General features: G+C 36.4%; 1 protein-coding gene across 1 annotated transcript in view; it reads left to right on the forward strand.

The window, feature by feature from the left end:
* Window positions 1-18,022, forward strand: part of LOC121855492 (golgin subfamily A member 4-like) — a 107,610-nt gene that overhangs the window by 25,710 nt on the left and 63,878 nt on the right. The window contains exons 9-13 of the mRNA XM_042350468.1: window positions 6,563-6,679; window positions 9,027-9,327; window positions 11,091-11,236; window positions 11,893-12,129; window positions 13,616-15,769. Of these exons, the coding sequence (XP_042206402.1) occupies window positions 6,563-6,679; window positions 9,027-9,327; window positions 11,091-11,236; window positions 11,893-12,129; window positions 13,616-15,769 (2,955 nt within the window). The remainder of the gene's footprint in view (window positions 1-6,562; window positions 6,680-9,026; window positions 9,328-11,090; window positions 11,237-11,892; window positions 12,130-13,615; window positions 15,770-18,022) is intronic.

Below are 18,022 nucleotides of genomic sequence, written 5' to 3' on the forward strand. Positions count from 1 at the left end.
TTGAAAAACAAGTTCCTAAGGAAGCAAATTTGTGGTCAAGTATCTAAAGATTGAATTGATTTGAAAGTTAGAAAATCCAATACCGTACCAAAACACTGGATTCCAGTAAGGGAGATAATTAGCATGAAAGTACCCTGAAAGGACTAGATTTTTAGGGGGTCAGATGTGTAGAAGCGGGACCGTGTACTTTGGATACATGTACTCAAAGACCCTACTGTACAATATATTTTTTATTCTTAAGGCACACGAGCACATTAAAATGATTTTTCCTCAAATTCTGTGATTACTTAACACATAACAAAGGCATTAGCGCTCGGTCGTGTGAGAGGTAGGGGTTCCCGGGTCAATTTCTGTGGTTCAGCACCGGTTAGGTTCCAAAGGTACCAGACTAAAGAGTTTCTACCTGTACATCAAACTGAGTAATCTGCCAGGTTGTTGCTGATGTCGGCATCTTCCTTGGATGTGAATGGGTGAGCAGGGAAGATGGAGCATCCTGATTGACTGATATTTTGTATGACAGGATAGAGGAAGGGTGGAGGAATATGGTGGTATAAATAACTGGCACATGGCAGGTTGTGGTACGGAGCACCTCATATCTTCTCCTATTGGAAGTTAAGTGCTCTCCCAATATTTATATGCACTTTTATCATTGACTAGTGGAAGTTTGTTATATAAATTACAAGATTGTTTACATTTGTCTACCACCCATTTTGGAAGTTGGTGGATGTACTGTTCTATGTTTGCAGGACCATCCTAGTCTGGCAATGTGTCTTCCACTCATGATGTGTTGTTCAGTCTGTTAATAGATATTCTGTAGTAGTTTTATCCTGATATGTTGTCTGCATTAAGGCCCAGAAAAGATACTCTTGTGTGTCTAGATATAGTGTTTGTTACTTTAGGATCTTGTCTTATCTACATGCAGTAATCTTCATAGGGGACTTATAGGGTCTTCCTTCATGTCTGTGGACTCTTCATATACTGGTTGTCCCATTGTTTCTGTTCACTTCTGCCTCACCATATATGGTTCCTCCTTTATGAATAGTTTGTGTTCAGTAGTGGGACAAATACATGAGTGTTGTGACAATTTTCCTCCATGTAGGCAATATTTCTATACAGTGGAGCAGTGATTTATAGTCTTTTAGAATCAATAGGTCGGGTTATGGCAAGTAGGGAAGTAGGTATGTCAAGTTAAACATCATGCTCCCCACACTCTGGTTAGCACACCTTATGATTGGCATCTTTCTGAGGAGAAGTCCTGACAAGAAATTTAGGGAGTTCTGTTATAGAATAAGCAAAATGTCCATAAAAAGTAGTTGAATGGTCATATGGGAATACAAGAGATAAGTTGATTTTATAGACACTACAGTACTGTGTGTGTGCAAACTGATATCATTGTTGTCACACATTGTGCAGCTATTAACCTTGCCCCCATGATGCACTGTGCTCTCACACTGCTGGGTTTGGCATGCATTTTGAGTTATGTGTGGGCCAAAACATGGACTTTGGTCATTCAGTCTATGCAGTGGTGAATGATCTCTTGTAGTTAAAAATTTTTGATGTTCAAAAATAAAAGATTCATTTGCAGAAATGCAAAGAGACTGTAATGCAAATGGAGGGAAGAATGTGTGTTTCTCATAGATACAGTGACTAAACAATAAAACAAAGGTAAAAAATATCATAGATTGTCAATATTCCAATGACATACTCTTGCCTGGGAACTAGTTGGGATGCCCTTCTTCAGTTTCCTTATTATTTACCCCCACATTGATGCAGTCTTATTATGGCATAATAATTTTTGTTGAATGTTTTTTTATTTTGTTTTTTATATTAACTTCAGATTCTTTTGAAAAAATATCTTCAAAATTTAGAAAAAAATTACTGACATGAAAACATAGGTCAAGTTCATTAATGGTCAATACCAGATAAAGTTCAAAGTCAGAGGTCATTATTGAAGGTCAGTCCAGGGTAGGAGGCTTCTGCAATTATTGGTCAATTGGTAAGAATTTTCACAGGTGAAAGAGATGTCCACTCTCCAGTAATTATTTTATTCCCAGCCATCTTGCTCCATTGATTTAAAAAAGTCAAGGTTAAAGGTCATTGGAATTTACCATGTACCCTGCAGTAGCATCATCAGTTATTAATATGATTTTTACCCAATTTTGCACTTGGTCACCCAAGGCTTAATTTAGGCACATTACTTTTTGGTCAACATTGAATAAATGTCACTGTCAAAGGTATTAAAAAAGTTTACTTTTCAAACCTTGTTATTACAATTGGCTGTTGGTACATCAAACCTCACAAACCATCACATGTTGTTTCTTCATTCTTAGCACTTAAGTGCTAACTTTTTGAGAAAATGACTCAGAGGACCTTCTAGATGTGTTTTTTTTATTTTAAGGGAAAACATCTTGGCAATAAAACAACAACAAATACAAGGTTTGGTGATGATATATAAGAATCTAGCATCCAAATGCATGCAGGTACAGTACAGTACACAGATGTTAACACTGCCACTAGGATCCAGTACTAGCCACAGCTTTTGGAAACAACATAATGCACGCCATTTTAATTTTCAGTAAAATTTCAATCTCCACAGCTCACATGAAATAGATATTAATCTTTCTGCTGGAAGTGCCAGATACTTTTGAAGGCTGGATAGTCGAGCCACAAATATTTTATTGTATTAGCTACCTCTGTAAATTTTTACCTACACCATTTATTGATATTAAGACAAATCAGGTGACTGGAAATTGGTGTATTTTTTTAGATGGAATATTAGCCAATGTAAATATTGTTATGGTGTTTGGATATTTTCTAGGTAATCGTATCTATGAATGTAGATAATATTTATTGTGCTAATTGTTTGGTGCAGAAGTTCTTGTGTTGGTATCTTCTAATTAACTTTGCATGATTTGTAGTTAAGTATTTTGAATATTGCTGTGCATGAACTGTCTTGCATATACAGTATTGTAGAATAGATGGCAATCCACAGTCCTGAGATGACCATGCAGCACTTCAGTCACAGGCAAGGTCCTTCCCTTTGAAGACGAAAAACTCTGGAATGTGATTTTGGGGAAATTGTTGTAATGAACCCTGGTGTGGGGATAAGGTCTTTTTTTTTGTCCTTTCCTCAATCCTGGATCTGTATTGATTTGATGTACCCTCTTTACATTACAGTGATTAGATTCTCTTGATCATTGTCATTCTCTCAATACATATGTGCTAAATATTTCCATCCTTTAGGGAAAGATACTTTCATGAGGAAATTTATAATGTAGGTACAGTATTAAGTGTAACATACTACTGTACAGACCTATACTAGCAGTTTTTATAGCCCAGTGTGATAAGAATATTTGCTGGATCAGGACTATCATTTTGTTTGTTTCATTGTTTACAGTATATGTTCCTCAAATAACACTGTGTTATCCTCTACCACACCTGGGTCTACTGCCTTCTCTAACTTTAAATAAATTTGGTTATTTTCACTCTTCATATAAACTACATGGCTTCGTTCTATTGTCCTGTCAATATTGTATTCAGCACTCAACACTCTGGTCAGGGAGCTGGGGCACCAGCCATACCCCTCATGGTCTGGATGTGGCCACCCCACTCACTCACTGAGTCACTGTTACTCAAAAGTGTCTATACATTTTTTGATAAATTACATTTTAAATACGATAGAAACACTTTTTTTTTTACCTCTCTGAGTGCTTGGGGGGGGGGACAGGTCTTACTGTCTCTTTGGTACTGGGGGGAGGGATGTCTTCCCCTTTGTGTAGTAAGCCAGCCTTCTACACAAGCTTTGAGTTTTAGCTATTAATGTTTAAATGTTTTTTACAAAAGTTCTATACCATTTATTATTAAGGTTTATTTTACCATGCATTACATACTATATTTGTTATTTTAGCCTTCTAAGCTTTTAGTTTAATTCAGTGGATTATGACCTAAGCTGTTGCATCACCAGGTATGTACAGTCTCTCCTCGATTTACGACGACCCGGACATACGACGGCCATGGTCGTATAAAATATTTTTCACATTACGTATTTTCGAGTCCCGACATTAGTGATCGCGCTGTGTACTGACAAAATTTTCGTTTGTAATTCCCTTTAAAATGGCTGGCAAGCGTAAAAGTGAGAGTTCTCGTGGTGCTGAGAAGAAAAAGAGACACCCATTTTAGAATTTCTATGTATTATTTTCGCATTTTCGACTTACGACCAATTCGATTTACGACCTGGTCGTCGGGACGGAACTCCGTCGTAAGTCGAGGAGAGACTGTAATTGCCGCAATCAATCAATCAATCAATCAATCAAGCAAGCAAGCAAGCATCTTTTGTTTCATTTCAAGAGTGTATTTCCTCTTTTTGACCTCCTTATGGTAGTCACGCTAGGCATGGGGCTTTCCTTGTTGACCATGATGAGCGTCATCTTCCAGTACAGTATTAGATGAGGTAGTATCAAATAACTTGGCGGGAATGGTGACAGCGGCGCGCAAAGTGAGGGTCATCACCCAAGACACAGGGAAAGTATGTGTGTTTTCTTTTATGTGCCACACGCATGTGTAGTGATTGGAATCGTTTTTAATGGTTCTAACAAAACTCACATGTATCTAGGTCACGTTGCTCTTTGAAATTTGTTCTATTGTTATTAATGTTTACTTTGGGGTCATTCATGTTGGGACACTCGGTAAAATACCAACCAGCCCCTGGAGCCAACTCTTCCTGTTGAGCTAGAAGGCTAAGATATTTTGGGAGAGCTACTGGGCACTATTGGAATGGGAAAAGGTGGAGAACTAATTCAGAATGCAATTTTTTTTTTTGGAGCACCCTAATGTGCAGTTTTGAGTCCTTTGGGGTTTCTTGATTTATAGAGCTAAAATATATGGAAATTTTGAAGCAGAGAAAATTGAGGGGCAGCATAAGTGTTGTTGTAGTTCCTGTTTTTGTTGGAAAGGAAGCCAATGGACCTTAGGTATTTGTCATTAACAGGTGGTTGCTCCTAGAGATCTTTTGTGTTAGTTATGTTGAAGAATTGACTGTGTTTGGTAAATGTTAAATGTGTACTGAGTAGGGTAGATGAATCATAGTGTGATGAGTGCTGTTGACATACTGTACTATATTTTATGTTGATGCTGGTTAACAGAAGGTTTGTCTCTCCACAACATAGCCTGGTGAGTTGTTCTCTCATTTCCTTGAGGAGAGTGATTAGGGATTGAGGATATCTGGTGAAGGTTATTCTGTATATTGTCTGGAGGAGGGTGTTTGTTATGGGGTGTAGGTGGTTGATAGAAGAGGTTTTAGCTTCCTATTGTAGTCACAGAGGTTTATTAAGGGTTGTTAGTGTATGTAGATGTTAGAGGTAGATGTTGCCGCCGGTGTAGGTGCCAAAGATTGGTGCCACATCATGTGAGAGGAATATTAGGAATGATGAGGTGCTTCTTGGTTTAGGTGGGACAAGATAATGCTGCTTCATTTGTGAGGTGCATCATGGTTGGTGAAATTGCATCAGGATTTTGCTACATATGTGAAAAATGTAATTAGAGGATTTGAGGTGCACCATAGTACGCATATGTATTGTGTGTGTATCGGTTTTCTATATATGTAGAGTTCATCCTTTTCCAACATTTAGTGTTATCAGGAGATCTTTATTTTGCAGGGTGATTGTACCCATGAATATGTGATGTATTTGTCTCAAGATATATAGAAAATAAAATTAGATAGTTATACCAGAGGTAATTTATTTTAGTGAGTCTGCTGTATCAAGAGAAATGTAATTGAATATAAAAACAAGGTAAGTCACTTGATATGCTGTGGGTTCAGTGAAATTTGCTAGGAGTAATAATATTTTTGTAGGAACCACAGAGATGTGGTGTGATTAGGTCACATCTTGCTCTACAGGGACCAAAGTCAAACCTCAAAAAATTTTAAGACCCAGGATATGCTATTTAGAATGAAGTTTGTAACATTCTTTGATCCTGTACAGTACTAACGCCCGGAGTTTTAATCACCCTCTTCTGTTGAAGAGGGTCGTCATGTTTCAACCCGCGTTTAAAAAAAATGAGTCCTGAAGGACACCGCAGTACAGTACTTGATGGGGTGGTGTGGAGGTAAAATTAACTAATTCCAATAAAATTGATTTATGATATTGGAATTAGTTAATTTTACCTCTACGCCACCCCTTCAAGTACTGTACTGCGGTGTCCTTCAGGACTCTCAAACACAACGACCCTCTTTAACGGAAGAGGGTGTTTAAACTCTGGGAGTAAGAATTATACACTGGAAATACAGTTTATAGTTTATATATTTTAGTGGTAAAGTTTTTAATGGATTGTACTGTATATTCTTGGGATGACACTGGTGAGGGTGTTTCAGTCTAGTGAATAAGCATAAGAGGTCATGACTGGTGGATTACTTGCTGAAAGAATCATGCACCTGAGGCTCACTATCTTCTCATAAATTATATTAAAGATAAGACATGTACTCGAGAGATTAAACACTTAATTGATGACACTTTCGAAGGGTTTGAAACTTAGTGGGTTAAGGGTTGACTGTGGCTGTTTGTAGGTGAGTGGACTACAAGAACAGTGCGTCCTTCAGCAGCAGGCCAAAGCCCATCTAGAGGAAGAGCTTAATGCTGACCTGGAGGAAAGGGAGCACAAGATATCAACGCTCCTGACGAAGGTGACAGTGAACAGTTAAATGATTTTACTTTATTTGTCGGATCTTTACCTCTAGATGTACTTTGTTGTTTTGCAATTTTTTTTTTTTATATATTGTATGCATGCACTTGTTTGTTTTTATTATGGGAGATACCAAATATACTCATGTAATTTGTTTCATATATTGATTATAGAACTAGACTTGAATATCTAAGGAGAGGTGGTTAATAGCACTTTATGATTTGTTTAAATTTAGGCAAAATAATTAATTTAACTGATTATAAGACTCAAATACACATAACTAAATATAGAGTGAAAAGCAGAAAAACTTAAATATGAAAACTATTGTTAAAGTTACTATGAACTTTGATGTTTATGTTATTTAGGTCCAGATTAGATTTCACTGATTATATGACTACAAACTTAACTCTGAAATTGTGGAGGTATGATTTTCTTTTTTAATGTCCTTAGAATGCAACACTGTATAATGCTTGGGAAAGATTGCATCAAAAGGTTTCATAATCAAGCAAGTTCTGTAGTATGCCATCAAGTCTATGGTGTTAAAAACTTAGGTAAACCCCTAGACAATTGCAGCTGAGATTTTATGTGAATTAATTATGGTCTCCTGGTGTAACCAACTTCTTAAAAAGGAGCTTAGCTGCAGCAATAACCACTTGAGGCTGAAGTTGACAAGGCATGATGTCCCATCAGCTGCACCCGCCCTGCTTGGCCAAAACCTACAATTTCAGGAACAATCATTTCCCTGTCAGGGACCTTCCTGGACTGTGCTGATACAGTATGCAGAGCTAATGCATTAGTCTCTGGTTATAATTTTAATAGTAGTACTGTATGTTCAGATTAAAATACAGGGTGATTTCCACTTGTTTATTTCATATCACAGAAATTGTTGTGTGTTAGATAATGATGCACAGTACAGTACTAATTAGAGACCACCAGTGATCTCAGTGTCACAGGTTAATGTGACCCAACTGTGCCTGAGGGGAATGTGGTTAACAATAAATAACTCAGCTTATCTCATGAAATAACTTTTTGTTCCCCAGATAATGGGTACAGTACATTACAGTACAGTACATTACAGTACAGTACAGTACAGTACAGTACAGTACAGTACAGTACAGTATCTGTCTTCACATAATTAAGTTAGAGTTATGATGAGTGGCATATGGTTGTCCTTGACTTACTATCAGTTCTCTCTGAAGTTTGCATTAATATGTTCCAACAGATAGACTAGAACATAACACCTAAGACTAGCCCCAAGGCTCTTAGTTCATTGTTTCTTATTTTTCCTGCCACCTAGAAGGGGTATACTGTATGTACGTATATGCTTTTAAATGTTGATCCTGTTTTGAAGATAATGTAATGCTATAGGTGGATCACATAAAATTTTATTGTTTTACTATTAATTCCTTCTGGTGAGTTTTCATAACTTATGCAAACAGGTACTGTATGTGTTAGGTTGCTCTATACTCTGATAAACTTTGTAATTACTGTACTATGCTACAAGAGATCAGAGGTAGTAAATCATTGGTGACCTTTCCAAGTACACTATGTGCAGTAGTACTGAATGGCTGTTGGACGCAGTGAGGTGAGTGCATTGTATCCGTTTATGCTAAGAGTAGTTTTCTCCCCTAAGGTGGTGCATGTTTCATCAGGATATAGAGCTTTAATTTACTCCCATTTACTGAATGACTTTAGACCAAATAACTCTTAACCCTCCCTCTCACCCCATAGATATGTAGTGATGTCAGCTGGACTCAAAGGATGGCTCTTGGAACTGTCAGTTGTGTTTGAGCACATGTTACAAGCAGGGTGCATGCAGCTGATTTTATGTTAAATTTCATCAGCTGACAACCTAAGTAGTGTCTGCTGGTTTTAAATTCTTATACCTGTAGCTTCATTTATTGCAGGAAGGTGTAATTTATGATTGAATTAGTCTGAGCTACCATTGTCTGTGGGTTTACCTGGGTATACTGTTAACCCCATCAACATGGTGGGATCATACATGTATCGCTTGGTACAAACTCGGTCAGAAAATAGGATTTCCGGATCAATCCTCTTTTAGTACCCAAGTTGTAAGAAATTTTTATATTATTTTATTTCATTGCAGTTTATTGATACTGTATATGTTAAGCCTAAAAAGGCTATACTGTATCACACTTGATAAAAAACAATGATTGAAAGCACTGTGAAGTGCCTCAGGGATGTGTGATGATCTTCTCTGGCTTAAGTTTCTGTGTATCATTGTTGGCACATGTCCTTTTTGGCTGTTTTAAAATTGTTTAAAAATTAATCTTTTGACAACTTTTGTGTACTCATTGTCAACAACTGACTTGGCATTTTCCCCACAGGTGAAGATTCTACAGGAAGGTGTCACAGGGGATCTAAATATCACAGTTGCACCTCCTCAGAACAATGAGCAATCGGCAGTAATTCAGCAGGATGTGTGTTTCATCAAGAATCAGGATGAAGGTGACAGTGTCTCGGCAGGCGACAATTCATCTGGAACAGATAATGTATCAACAACTGAGAGTGTGTCTTTGGCAGATAACATTTCCATTGCTGACAATTTGTCTGTTGCATCCCATGGGTCAGCTTCAACTGCAATTACAATTAACACTGAAGCTGAAGAAGTGATAGAGAAACTTAAAGGTATGAAAGGTTGGGATGTTGCTTCTTTTGTCTTCTTCGTTTTTTACCCTAAAAACCCTTTTCTGCTATTTCCAGGTGGGACTATAATATAGCACATACTTTCCATTCAATTGTTGTTATTCATTCACTCAAGGTAGCAATATATGTACAGTATATTATCCCTGTTCCAACAGTTAAATTCTGGCTTTTAGTCACCACCTGGTGGCTCTTTGTAATACATTCTGTCATTATTTATGACAACTTATAATTATTCAGCCCAATCTCAGTGGCTTAAAGAATCATCCTCAACCTTCCTGGTGTATTAGCAGCTCAAATTGTGGTACACAAGAATTAATGGTAGTTGTGCCTGGTTTATCAGCACACATTATACCAAAAGCTGTAGCTCTGTGTCTGGCTGATCACCTCCTTCAGTTTTTGGAAAGTATCCTGAAGATTGCAGCTGTTTCTCATCTCTGGAAAATCCTCAGAGATTTGGAAGGAAGGTGAGTTTTAGAGGGGTATTGCTGCATTCGTCATTTTTTTTTTATTGATTAAGTATTATATTTTGTGATCAGCCTCTTATGGTGTATGGAATCATCATGATTAATATAACATCTTCAATAATAGAGAAAAAATACAATAAATAATTTGTAATTTAACTTGAAAATAAAAGGATAAGTTGTATCGGAAGGTATTCACTCAGGATGTGTTCGTGTGAGAGCTTTCAGCAAATCAGCTTACAACAGGGGTCACTATAACACACTGTATAGTATTTGATATGAAGATACCTCCCTAACAACGTTATTTACTTCCTTTCAGTGATACATGATAGCTCCATTTGGCGACTTGTACACCTAGACAACTGATTAATGAATAAACCAGGGTATTTTCAGATGCACTATTCAGTACTGTACACTACAATATTACCCATTAAGTGCTGATAAATACACTATAATATTATTTATTAAGTGATGATGAATAAATACACTACAGTACTGTACTAATTTACAAAGTGCTGAAGACAGATGTTGTGGTAAGCCTGGGTTGGTGAAGGATCTAAGCTGATCAGCTGTTTCTCACAAAATATTGCTTAAAAATATAGAAATGTATATTTTCACATTTGGGGAATTTTTTTTTATAGGAATGTACCTCCCTTTATATAATAGGGGTCAGTGGGTAAAATGGTTTCAATTATGAAAAATCAATTTTCGAAAGGTTTTTCAGGAACGTATCTCTTTCGTATATATATATATATATTTTTTATCATATTCGCCACTTATCAATTTACTAGCCATTTGGGCGCCCTATTCAGTGTTAGCACAGGAGGATACCGGGGATCAGGAGACCTGTTGTGTTTGGTAGGGTCACACTGGATAACACCCTTCTCACGTGTGTCCGGGCCGAAGCTCGAACCCTTGACATATTGGTAAGAGTTATGCGTGTTACCACTCCTGTATTACTTCCCCAGCAAGGATTTGAATCCAATCTCAATGGCTTGCCAGCCCTGTTCTTCCCAGACACCAGTGTCAACACCTCCAGGAGTTTGTTTACAGGGTTTAAAATAATTATTTGAAATTACTGTACTGTACTGTATTAAAATATGAAATGAAGAATGTCATATTTAAGGAGATTAGAGTACAGTAATGTATGTATAGTGTATGATATTCATGTTGAAGCAAATCATGGTATGGCCATTATATGCCTTTCATTACAAAGATGAAGAATTGTTTGAAATGTAATAATTTTTTGTATTTATCCCTAATATTGCATATTTTATGTTGCAGGTGATGTAGCCAAACACAAATCCTTATTGGCACGGTGTATGGACAATATTCGGGGCAACAAGGAACGCATTGCTTTACTGACACAGGAACGGGACATTGCCACCACCCAGCTTCAAGATAAACTCAAACAGATTGACATTCTAAAGGTTCTTATTGCATTAGAAAATTACAGTAGAATTTCAATACAGGAATGACTTTTTATTAATCTGCTTACAGTACAGGAAATAGGAAGTTTGTGTCCAAAATTTAAACTCCATGCAATAATTACAAAAAGCCTTTGCAGTTTCAGAGTTCATTGTTTTGTTTAAACATTCAGAGGTTGTTGGACTTGTACACTTATCCCTTGTTATTCACAAATTTAGTGTTGACGGTTCAAGCTACAGTACTTAAGAGTGGCATCATAAGCTGTATGAGTTGGTAGTTTACACCTGTACTGTTAAACTGTACATGACTACATGTCAAAACTTCTCCAAACTTGTTGAAGTTCCTCAAGGCAACTTGTGCATCTCAAGCCATCAGCATTTTTAGTTGTGTGCTCGTAAACAAAACACCTACAGTCTGTTTTCCTCAAGCAATTTCTTATTATTCTCACGGCCATGCCTTCCAAAAGAAAATCATATGATGATTAGTAATAGTGATCAAGGTGCTAAAGTGTCAAAGGAGGAAAAAGTGATGATTTGTAAGTAAAACAGAGAATCGCTAGGTAACCTTACCATCGGTGAGAGCACTTTGGCTCTGGATTGGGCATTTGGCATGTACAGAACTTTAGTTTACTCTTATGTTGATCATGTATTTTCCTCAGGAGGAACATGTGAAGGAGTTGGATTCACTAAGGTCCAGCATGGAATCATCAGCCTTGAGTATGGCAGAGACAAAGAAACAACTATTTGAGGAGCTGCAGGTGAAGGAGGCAGAGACTGAGAGATGTAAACAAGCATCTGCAGCAATAGAGAAGCAACTGGAAGACGAACGGGACAGATGGCAGGAAGAACTTCAGATCAAACAGCAGGAATTAGAAGAAAAAGAAACGTCTCTTCTGGTAAAGTGCTTTATATTTGTTTCTTTTTTATTGGTATTGTACTGCAGTACTGTATTTCATAAATTACAATTTTCAATACAAACCCACCAGATATTAAAATACTGTACTTAATATGAATCTAGGCATTACTGCATGTTTGACCTTGCTAGACTAGTGCAGTTGAGCATCCCAAGTGATATGTAGTGAATACATTTATATTTAAATATATTAATATCTGGTGAGGAAGAGAAGATAATCACAGCTAACCAACACAAGTGTGGAAATTGGCTGTAAAACGTTGTTGGTGATGATGGAAAATGTACTTAGAAGAAATGTTAGTGTAGTGTGTTTAACTTGTAAGCTCTGTGTATAGTTAAGCACCAGCATCAGTGTGTTGTTTGACTTAATACTGTAAACATTTTCACCGAGATATCTGTGCATTTATCCACAATATCTCTTACATTGCCATCTTCCTGCTAGGTACGGTTGATGGTGACATTATGTACATTACCCATGATTTACTGTACTGTACTGTACTGTACTGTACTGTACTGTACTGTACTGTACTGTACTGTACTGTACTGTACCTGTACTATACTATACTATACCTGTACTATACTATACTGTACTGTACTGTATATACTATACTACAGTATACTGTACTATACTGTACTGTGCTGTACTATACTATACTGTACTGTACTATACTGTACTGTACTATACTGTACTGTACTATACTATACTATACTATACTATACTATACTATACTATACTATACTATACTATACTATACTATACTATACTATACTATACTATACTATACTATACTATACTATACTATACTATACTATACTGTACTATACTATATTATACTATACTATACTATACTATACTATACTATACTATACTATACTATACTATACTATACTATACTATACTATACTATACTATACTATACTATACTATACTATACTATACTATACTATACTATACTATACTATACTGTACTGTACTGTACTGTACTGTACTGTACTGTACTGTACTGTACAAGTACTATACTATACTACTATACTATACTATACTATACTATACTATACTATACTGTACTGTACTATACTATACTATACTATACTATACTATACTATACTATACTATACTATACTATCCTATACCTTTACTATACTATACTGTACTGTACTATACAAGTACTATGCTATACTGTGCTGTGCTGTACAGTACTGTACTGTACTGTACTGTACTGTACTGTACTGTACTGTACTGTACTGTACTGTACTGTACTGTACTGTACTGTACTTGGTACTGGAAGTGAATGACAGACATCATCGCCATAACACTTGATGGGTTAATGTCCCTTATTAGCTGGTAAGATAATAGAATACTGGGTAGATGGTATGAATGAAGAATCACCTTCCATCTTTCTTGTGTTACTGGATTTAGAATAAGATAAAGTCTCTGGTATTTAGACTAATTTAACTTTTTTCGGCAGGAACTTGGGACCAACATTGCAGCACAAGAAGATGACGATGCAGACCGAGAAGAGTCTGTAGCAGCCATCAAAAAAGAGGTAGAGGCCAGGATCCACCAGCTAGAGGCTCGCACTCTTGAGTTTAAGGAATCACGAACTGAACTCGAAATTCAACTGACAGAAATTAACCAAGCTAAAGCACAGCTTGAGGAGAAAGTACAACAACTAATGAAAGATAATGAAGAGTTTAGAAAAAACAATGATTTGATGGAAGGTGGCAAAATGGAGGTAGAACAAAAGTTAATAACATTGGAGAGTGTCAAGGTAGAACTTGAGGGTGAGATAAATGATCTCACCAATGTTAAAAATGGACTTGAAGAGCAAGTAAAGGAATTATCAGAATGTAAGATGCAGCAGAAGGAAAAACTAGATGAGTTGAAGAAAAGTCAGTTGGACCTTCAAAAGCAGATGGAAGAATTACAAGAAGCTCACACTAGTTCTGCTGACATTAATGAGGCTGCTTCCCACGAGATAATGGCCCTGAAAGAAGCCAATGGACAATTGACTGACAGCTTAGAGCTGAGTGAGAAAGAAAAGGGGGAACTTAAAGCAACTTTGGAACAAGCAGAAATAGATAAAGAGAACATTTTGAAAGATATAAGTGAAAAAAGAATTAATATAATGGACTTAGAAGCACAAAGTGCTGGTCTAGAAGTAAAGTTAAAGACCAGCATTGAGGAAAATTCTGACTTGAAAGATCAAATTAACTGTTGTATTAGGGAGAAGGAATTTATAAGTAAAGAACTAAATGAAACAAGAGACAAAATGGAAAAAGAGCTAAGCTCACTAGCTGAAGAAACTGTGTGTGTAAAGCATGAATATGAAAACACTATAAAAGAATTAGGACAATTAAAATCTGAAAAAGAGAATGTTGACCAGACACTTTTATCTCTTCAAAAGGACATGGAAAGTTTGAAATTTGAAAAGGAGAACTTAAGCATGACACTTACCGAGGCAAAGGATAATGTGACCAAAGTGAATCAGGAAGCCTTTACAGAACTCAATTTGGTGACAGAAAAGATGAATAAACTCAACAGTGACTGGGCAAAACAAATGCAAGAAAAAGATCTAATCAATAATGAACTCAGCAGGAAAGTTTCTGAGCTAGACCAGTGTTTAAAGTTAAAAACTGATGAGAGTCAGCAAAAAATTGAAAGCCTTAATTCCATGTTACGACAAACTGAATTAAATGACAGAGAATTACAGTTGAAAATAGAAAGCCTTCAAAATGAGAATAAAATATTTTATAAAGATATCGGTGATATGAAGACCAATTTACAGGCTAAAGAGACAGAAATTCTGAATTTTGAAAAGAAAATGCATGCGGGAAATAGTGAACTAAGTGCCCGAGTTGTTCAGTTGGAGACTGATATTAGCAGCCGTGAGGTGGAACTCACAGCTGTAGTCGAAGAGAAGAATAAACTTAATGCACTGATTGACAAACTGAAACTGGAAAAGAACAAACTGCAGGATGAGTTAAAAACGGCACATGGGGAAGTAATGGATCTCAAGAAAGTGGTTCCTGCATTACAAATAGAGCTCAAAGATAAAGAAGAGCAGAACAAGAGTTTGATGGAGGAAATGACAATGCAGAGTGAGAAGAACAAGTTGACGAGGGAAGAAATGCAGAGAGTTTCAGAATCTTTTGAAACTGAGATGATTAAAGCAAAGGATAGTTATGCAAAGCTGAAAAATAGTTATGACAAGTTTATTAAAGAAAAGGATGCAATACTTAATGAACAGAACAAAGTAATTGCAGAGCTGGAAAAGAAGGTTCAAGAAAGTAAACGGTGTTTATGTGAGCTGCAATCCATAGTGACACAGAAGGAAGACAAAATTAAAAGTTTACTTAATGAAAAGAAGTCTATGCTTCTTGAACTGGAAAAGACTGTTGAGGAGCAACAAAATGAGTTGAAGAATAAAGAGTGTCTTATAAAGAAAAGAACAGAAGATTATGAGTTGAAGGTGGAGGAATTAGAAGCCACGATGCAACATAATGAAGAATCACTGAAAACTCGTTTAGAGAGTAGCCTTGAAGAGAAACATGACCTGGAGAAGAGGGTAGCAGAGTTGTCTCACACTGTTCTGGAGAAAGATGAGATGATTGTCAGACAGGTGAGAGAAAATGAGGGTAAAAAATTATGACCATATAGTTAGTTAGTTGAGATTTATGATTGTGAAGTTAATAAGTAGCTGCTTTTATATAATGTATTCTTATTTTATAACCATACTTTAGGATTGAGCAACTCAGTACAAATAGTAAGTTGAATACTATACAGTACCTTGAAAATTGGACTGAAGGATATCATTGGGTTTGAAGGTACAGTAGAGTATTTAAAATGGAAGAAGCCTGAAGGGTTTTGCTTAACTGGACATAAACACATTACCTCAGGTCTGCTTTTGTTTATGACATGAGCTATAAAACATTAATGTAAGGAACAAGGCTTCTGATCTCGTCACACCTTCATAAAGTTTGGAGATGCTCATCATTTGCTCTGACTTTATGGATGGTTAAGTGTAACTTGTGACTTTAAGCTCTACTACTACTGTACTGGGTTGTTCAGTGATGGTGTAATATAACTCTGGACCACAGTGACTTGCTCCAGAACCTATCTTATTAGTATATTGACTCAACATCATGATATGTTTGCTAACAACACTTGCAATGTGATTTTATGAGATTTGCCTTTTCTGATTAAGTGTAGTATAAAATTATTTATGTTTATATATATATATATCATTTCTGTAACCAATGTTGCGTTTTCTTGTGATTGCTGTGATGTTTGCCGTTATTAGAAAACACTGTCATTCACATTTTGCTCTACTTTGAGGACTGAAGTGATTAATAACTTTGAAAATGGCTAACAAGTGTCCTGGTGAGTCTCCCACTTCTAGGAAAGCCAATGCATCAAGGAAGACAAGGTTGGAAATTGTTAAGTGGCAGGTTTGTTGTTATTAATATGGTGAGTGTTGTTCAATTTTTTTATTTTTTATTTAATTAGTGTAGGATAGCTTTTTCTGTGATACATATCTGTGTCCGACAGGTCAGAAACGTATCCCATTGAAACCCATTTTATAAGGCTCCTGATTTACGTCAGTGTTTCCAGGATCACAATCCTATCATAAATTGGGGGATACCGTTATTTCAATAGGAAATATAGAGTATGGGACTGCAGTTCCCAGAAAATACAGTACAGTACAGTACACAAAATTACTTTTTAGACAGCAGGGTTAGATGGTGTCAGGGAAACACAGGGTTGAGCTAACTTTCTTTATTACTCTAATGTTTTGGGCTACACAGAACCCATCTTCAGAGAGAATACAACAAGTAGAGGAAGTCAGACTTATGTACCCCTGGTACACCTCACCTCTCGGAACACCTTGTCATGTTGGAGCCTTATTGGCTGTCATTTACCTGACCTGACCACCGTACTGCATGACGTCAATGCTAGTAGGTCCGTGGCATTCTTCGACCAGCACATAAAACCCTCCCTATGGTTTGATACTTCATTTCTACAAATATATGTTGCTTCTATGGCCTCTCATATTGCCTTATCTAACACCTTACATGTATATAATCATGGCATCCTGCCACTTTGGTTAAGTGTTGACATTGTTTCAAATGCACAACTAGAGAATTTGAGGTGTTATGCCTATGTTTTTGATCATATGATAATCATTTCTTTTATTTTTTTTCGGGGGTGGGGGGCAAATTCCATATGAATAATTATTTGTGCATGTAACAGAGTAATCAGAATTGAATAAAATTATGTGTATCCAACCAAAATTATAAGTTGAAAATAACAATAACACAGCTTGGCCTCATAGGGTGAGAGCTAGAGGGACAATCTAACATGATGACATGCCATGCCCACACATACATTCACTTTACACATACACACCCATGCTCTTCATATTTCTTCTTTTATGGCAACATGCTATCCCCATGGATATTAATATTTAAAAAAAATTGCTTTGTGAATAAGCGGGGTTGGGAATCGCGAGGTATTCCTGAGTTAAAAATATGCGTTGCAATCAGGCATACCAACACTTTTGATGCAACATACCATACTAAAAAGGGCTTCACAGTAAATAAGACTTGTAAAACTGCTGTATTGTATTGTATTGTATTGTATGCACCAAATGCAAAAAGTTTGTCTTGAGTGGTAGACACACTTCCACTGACCATAAAATGCAGAATACTCCAACAGCCTCTGGGGTACAGGATAGTATGTCCTACATTAATTTATTAATTTTATATTGTATTATTTTTTGTATAATCCACAAGAGGTCAAAATCAGATGTAAGGGTCTGAAAATAACCAAATTATGGAAAATTATGAAATAGTACTGTATAGAGTTACGAATT

This window comes from Homarus americanus, unplaced genomic scaffold, assembly GCF_018991925.1.
Source record: "Homarus americanus isolate GMGI-L3 unplaced genomic scaffold, GMGI_Hamer_2.0 scaffold48406, whole genome shotgun sequence".
NCBI lineage: Eukaryota > Metazoa > Arthropoda > Malacostraca > Decapoda > Nephropidae > Homarus > Homarus americanus.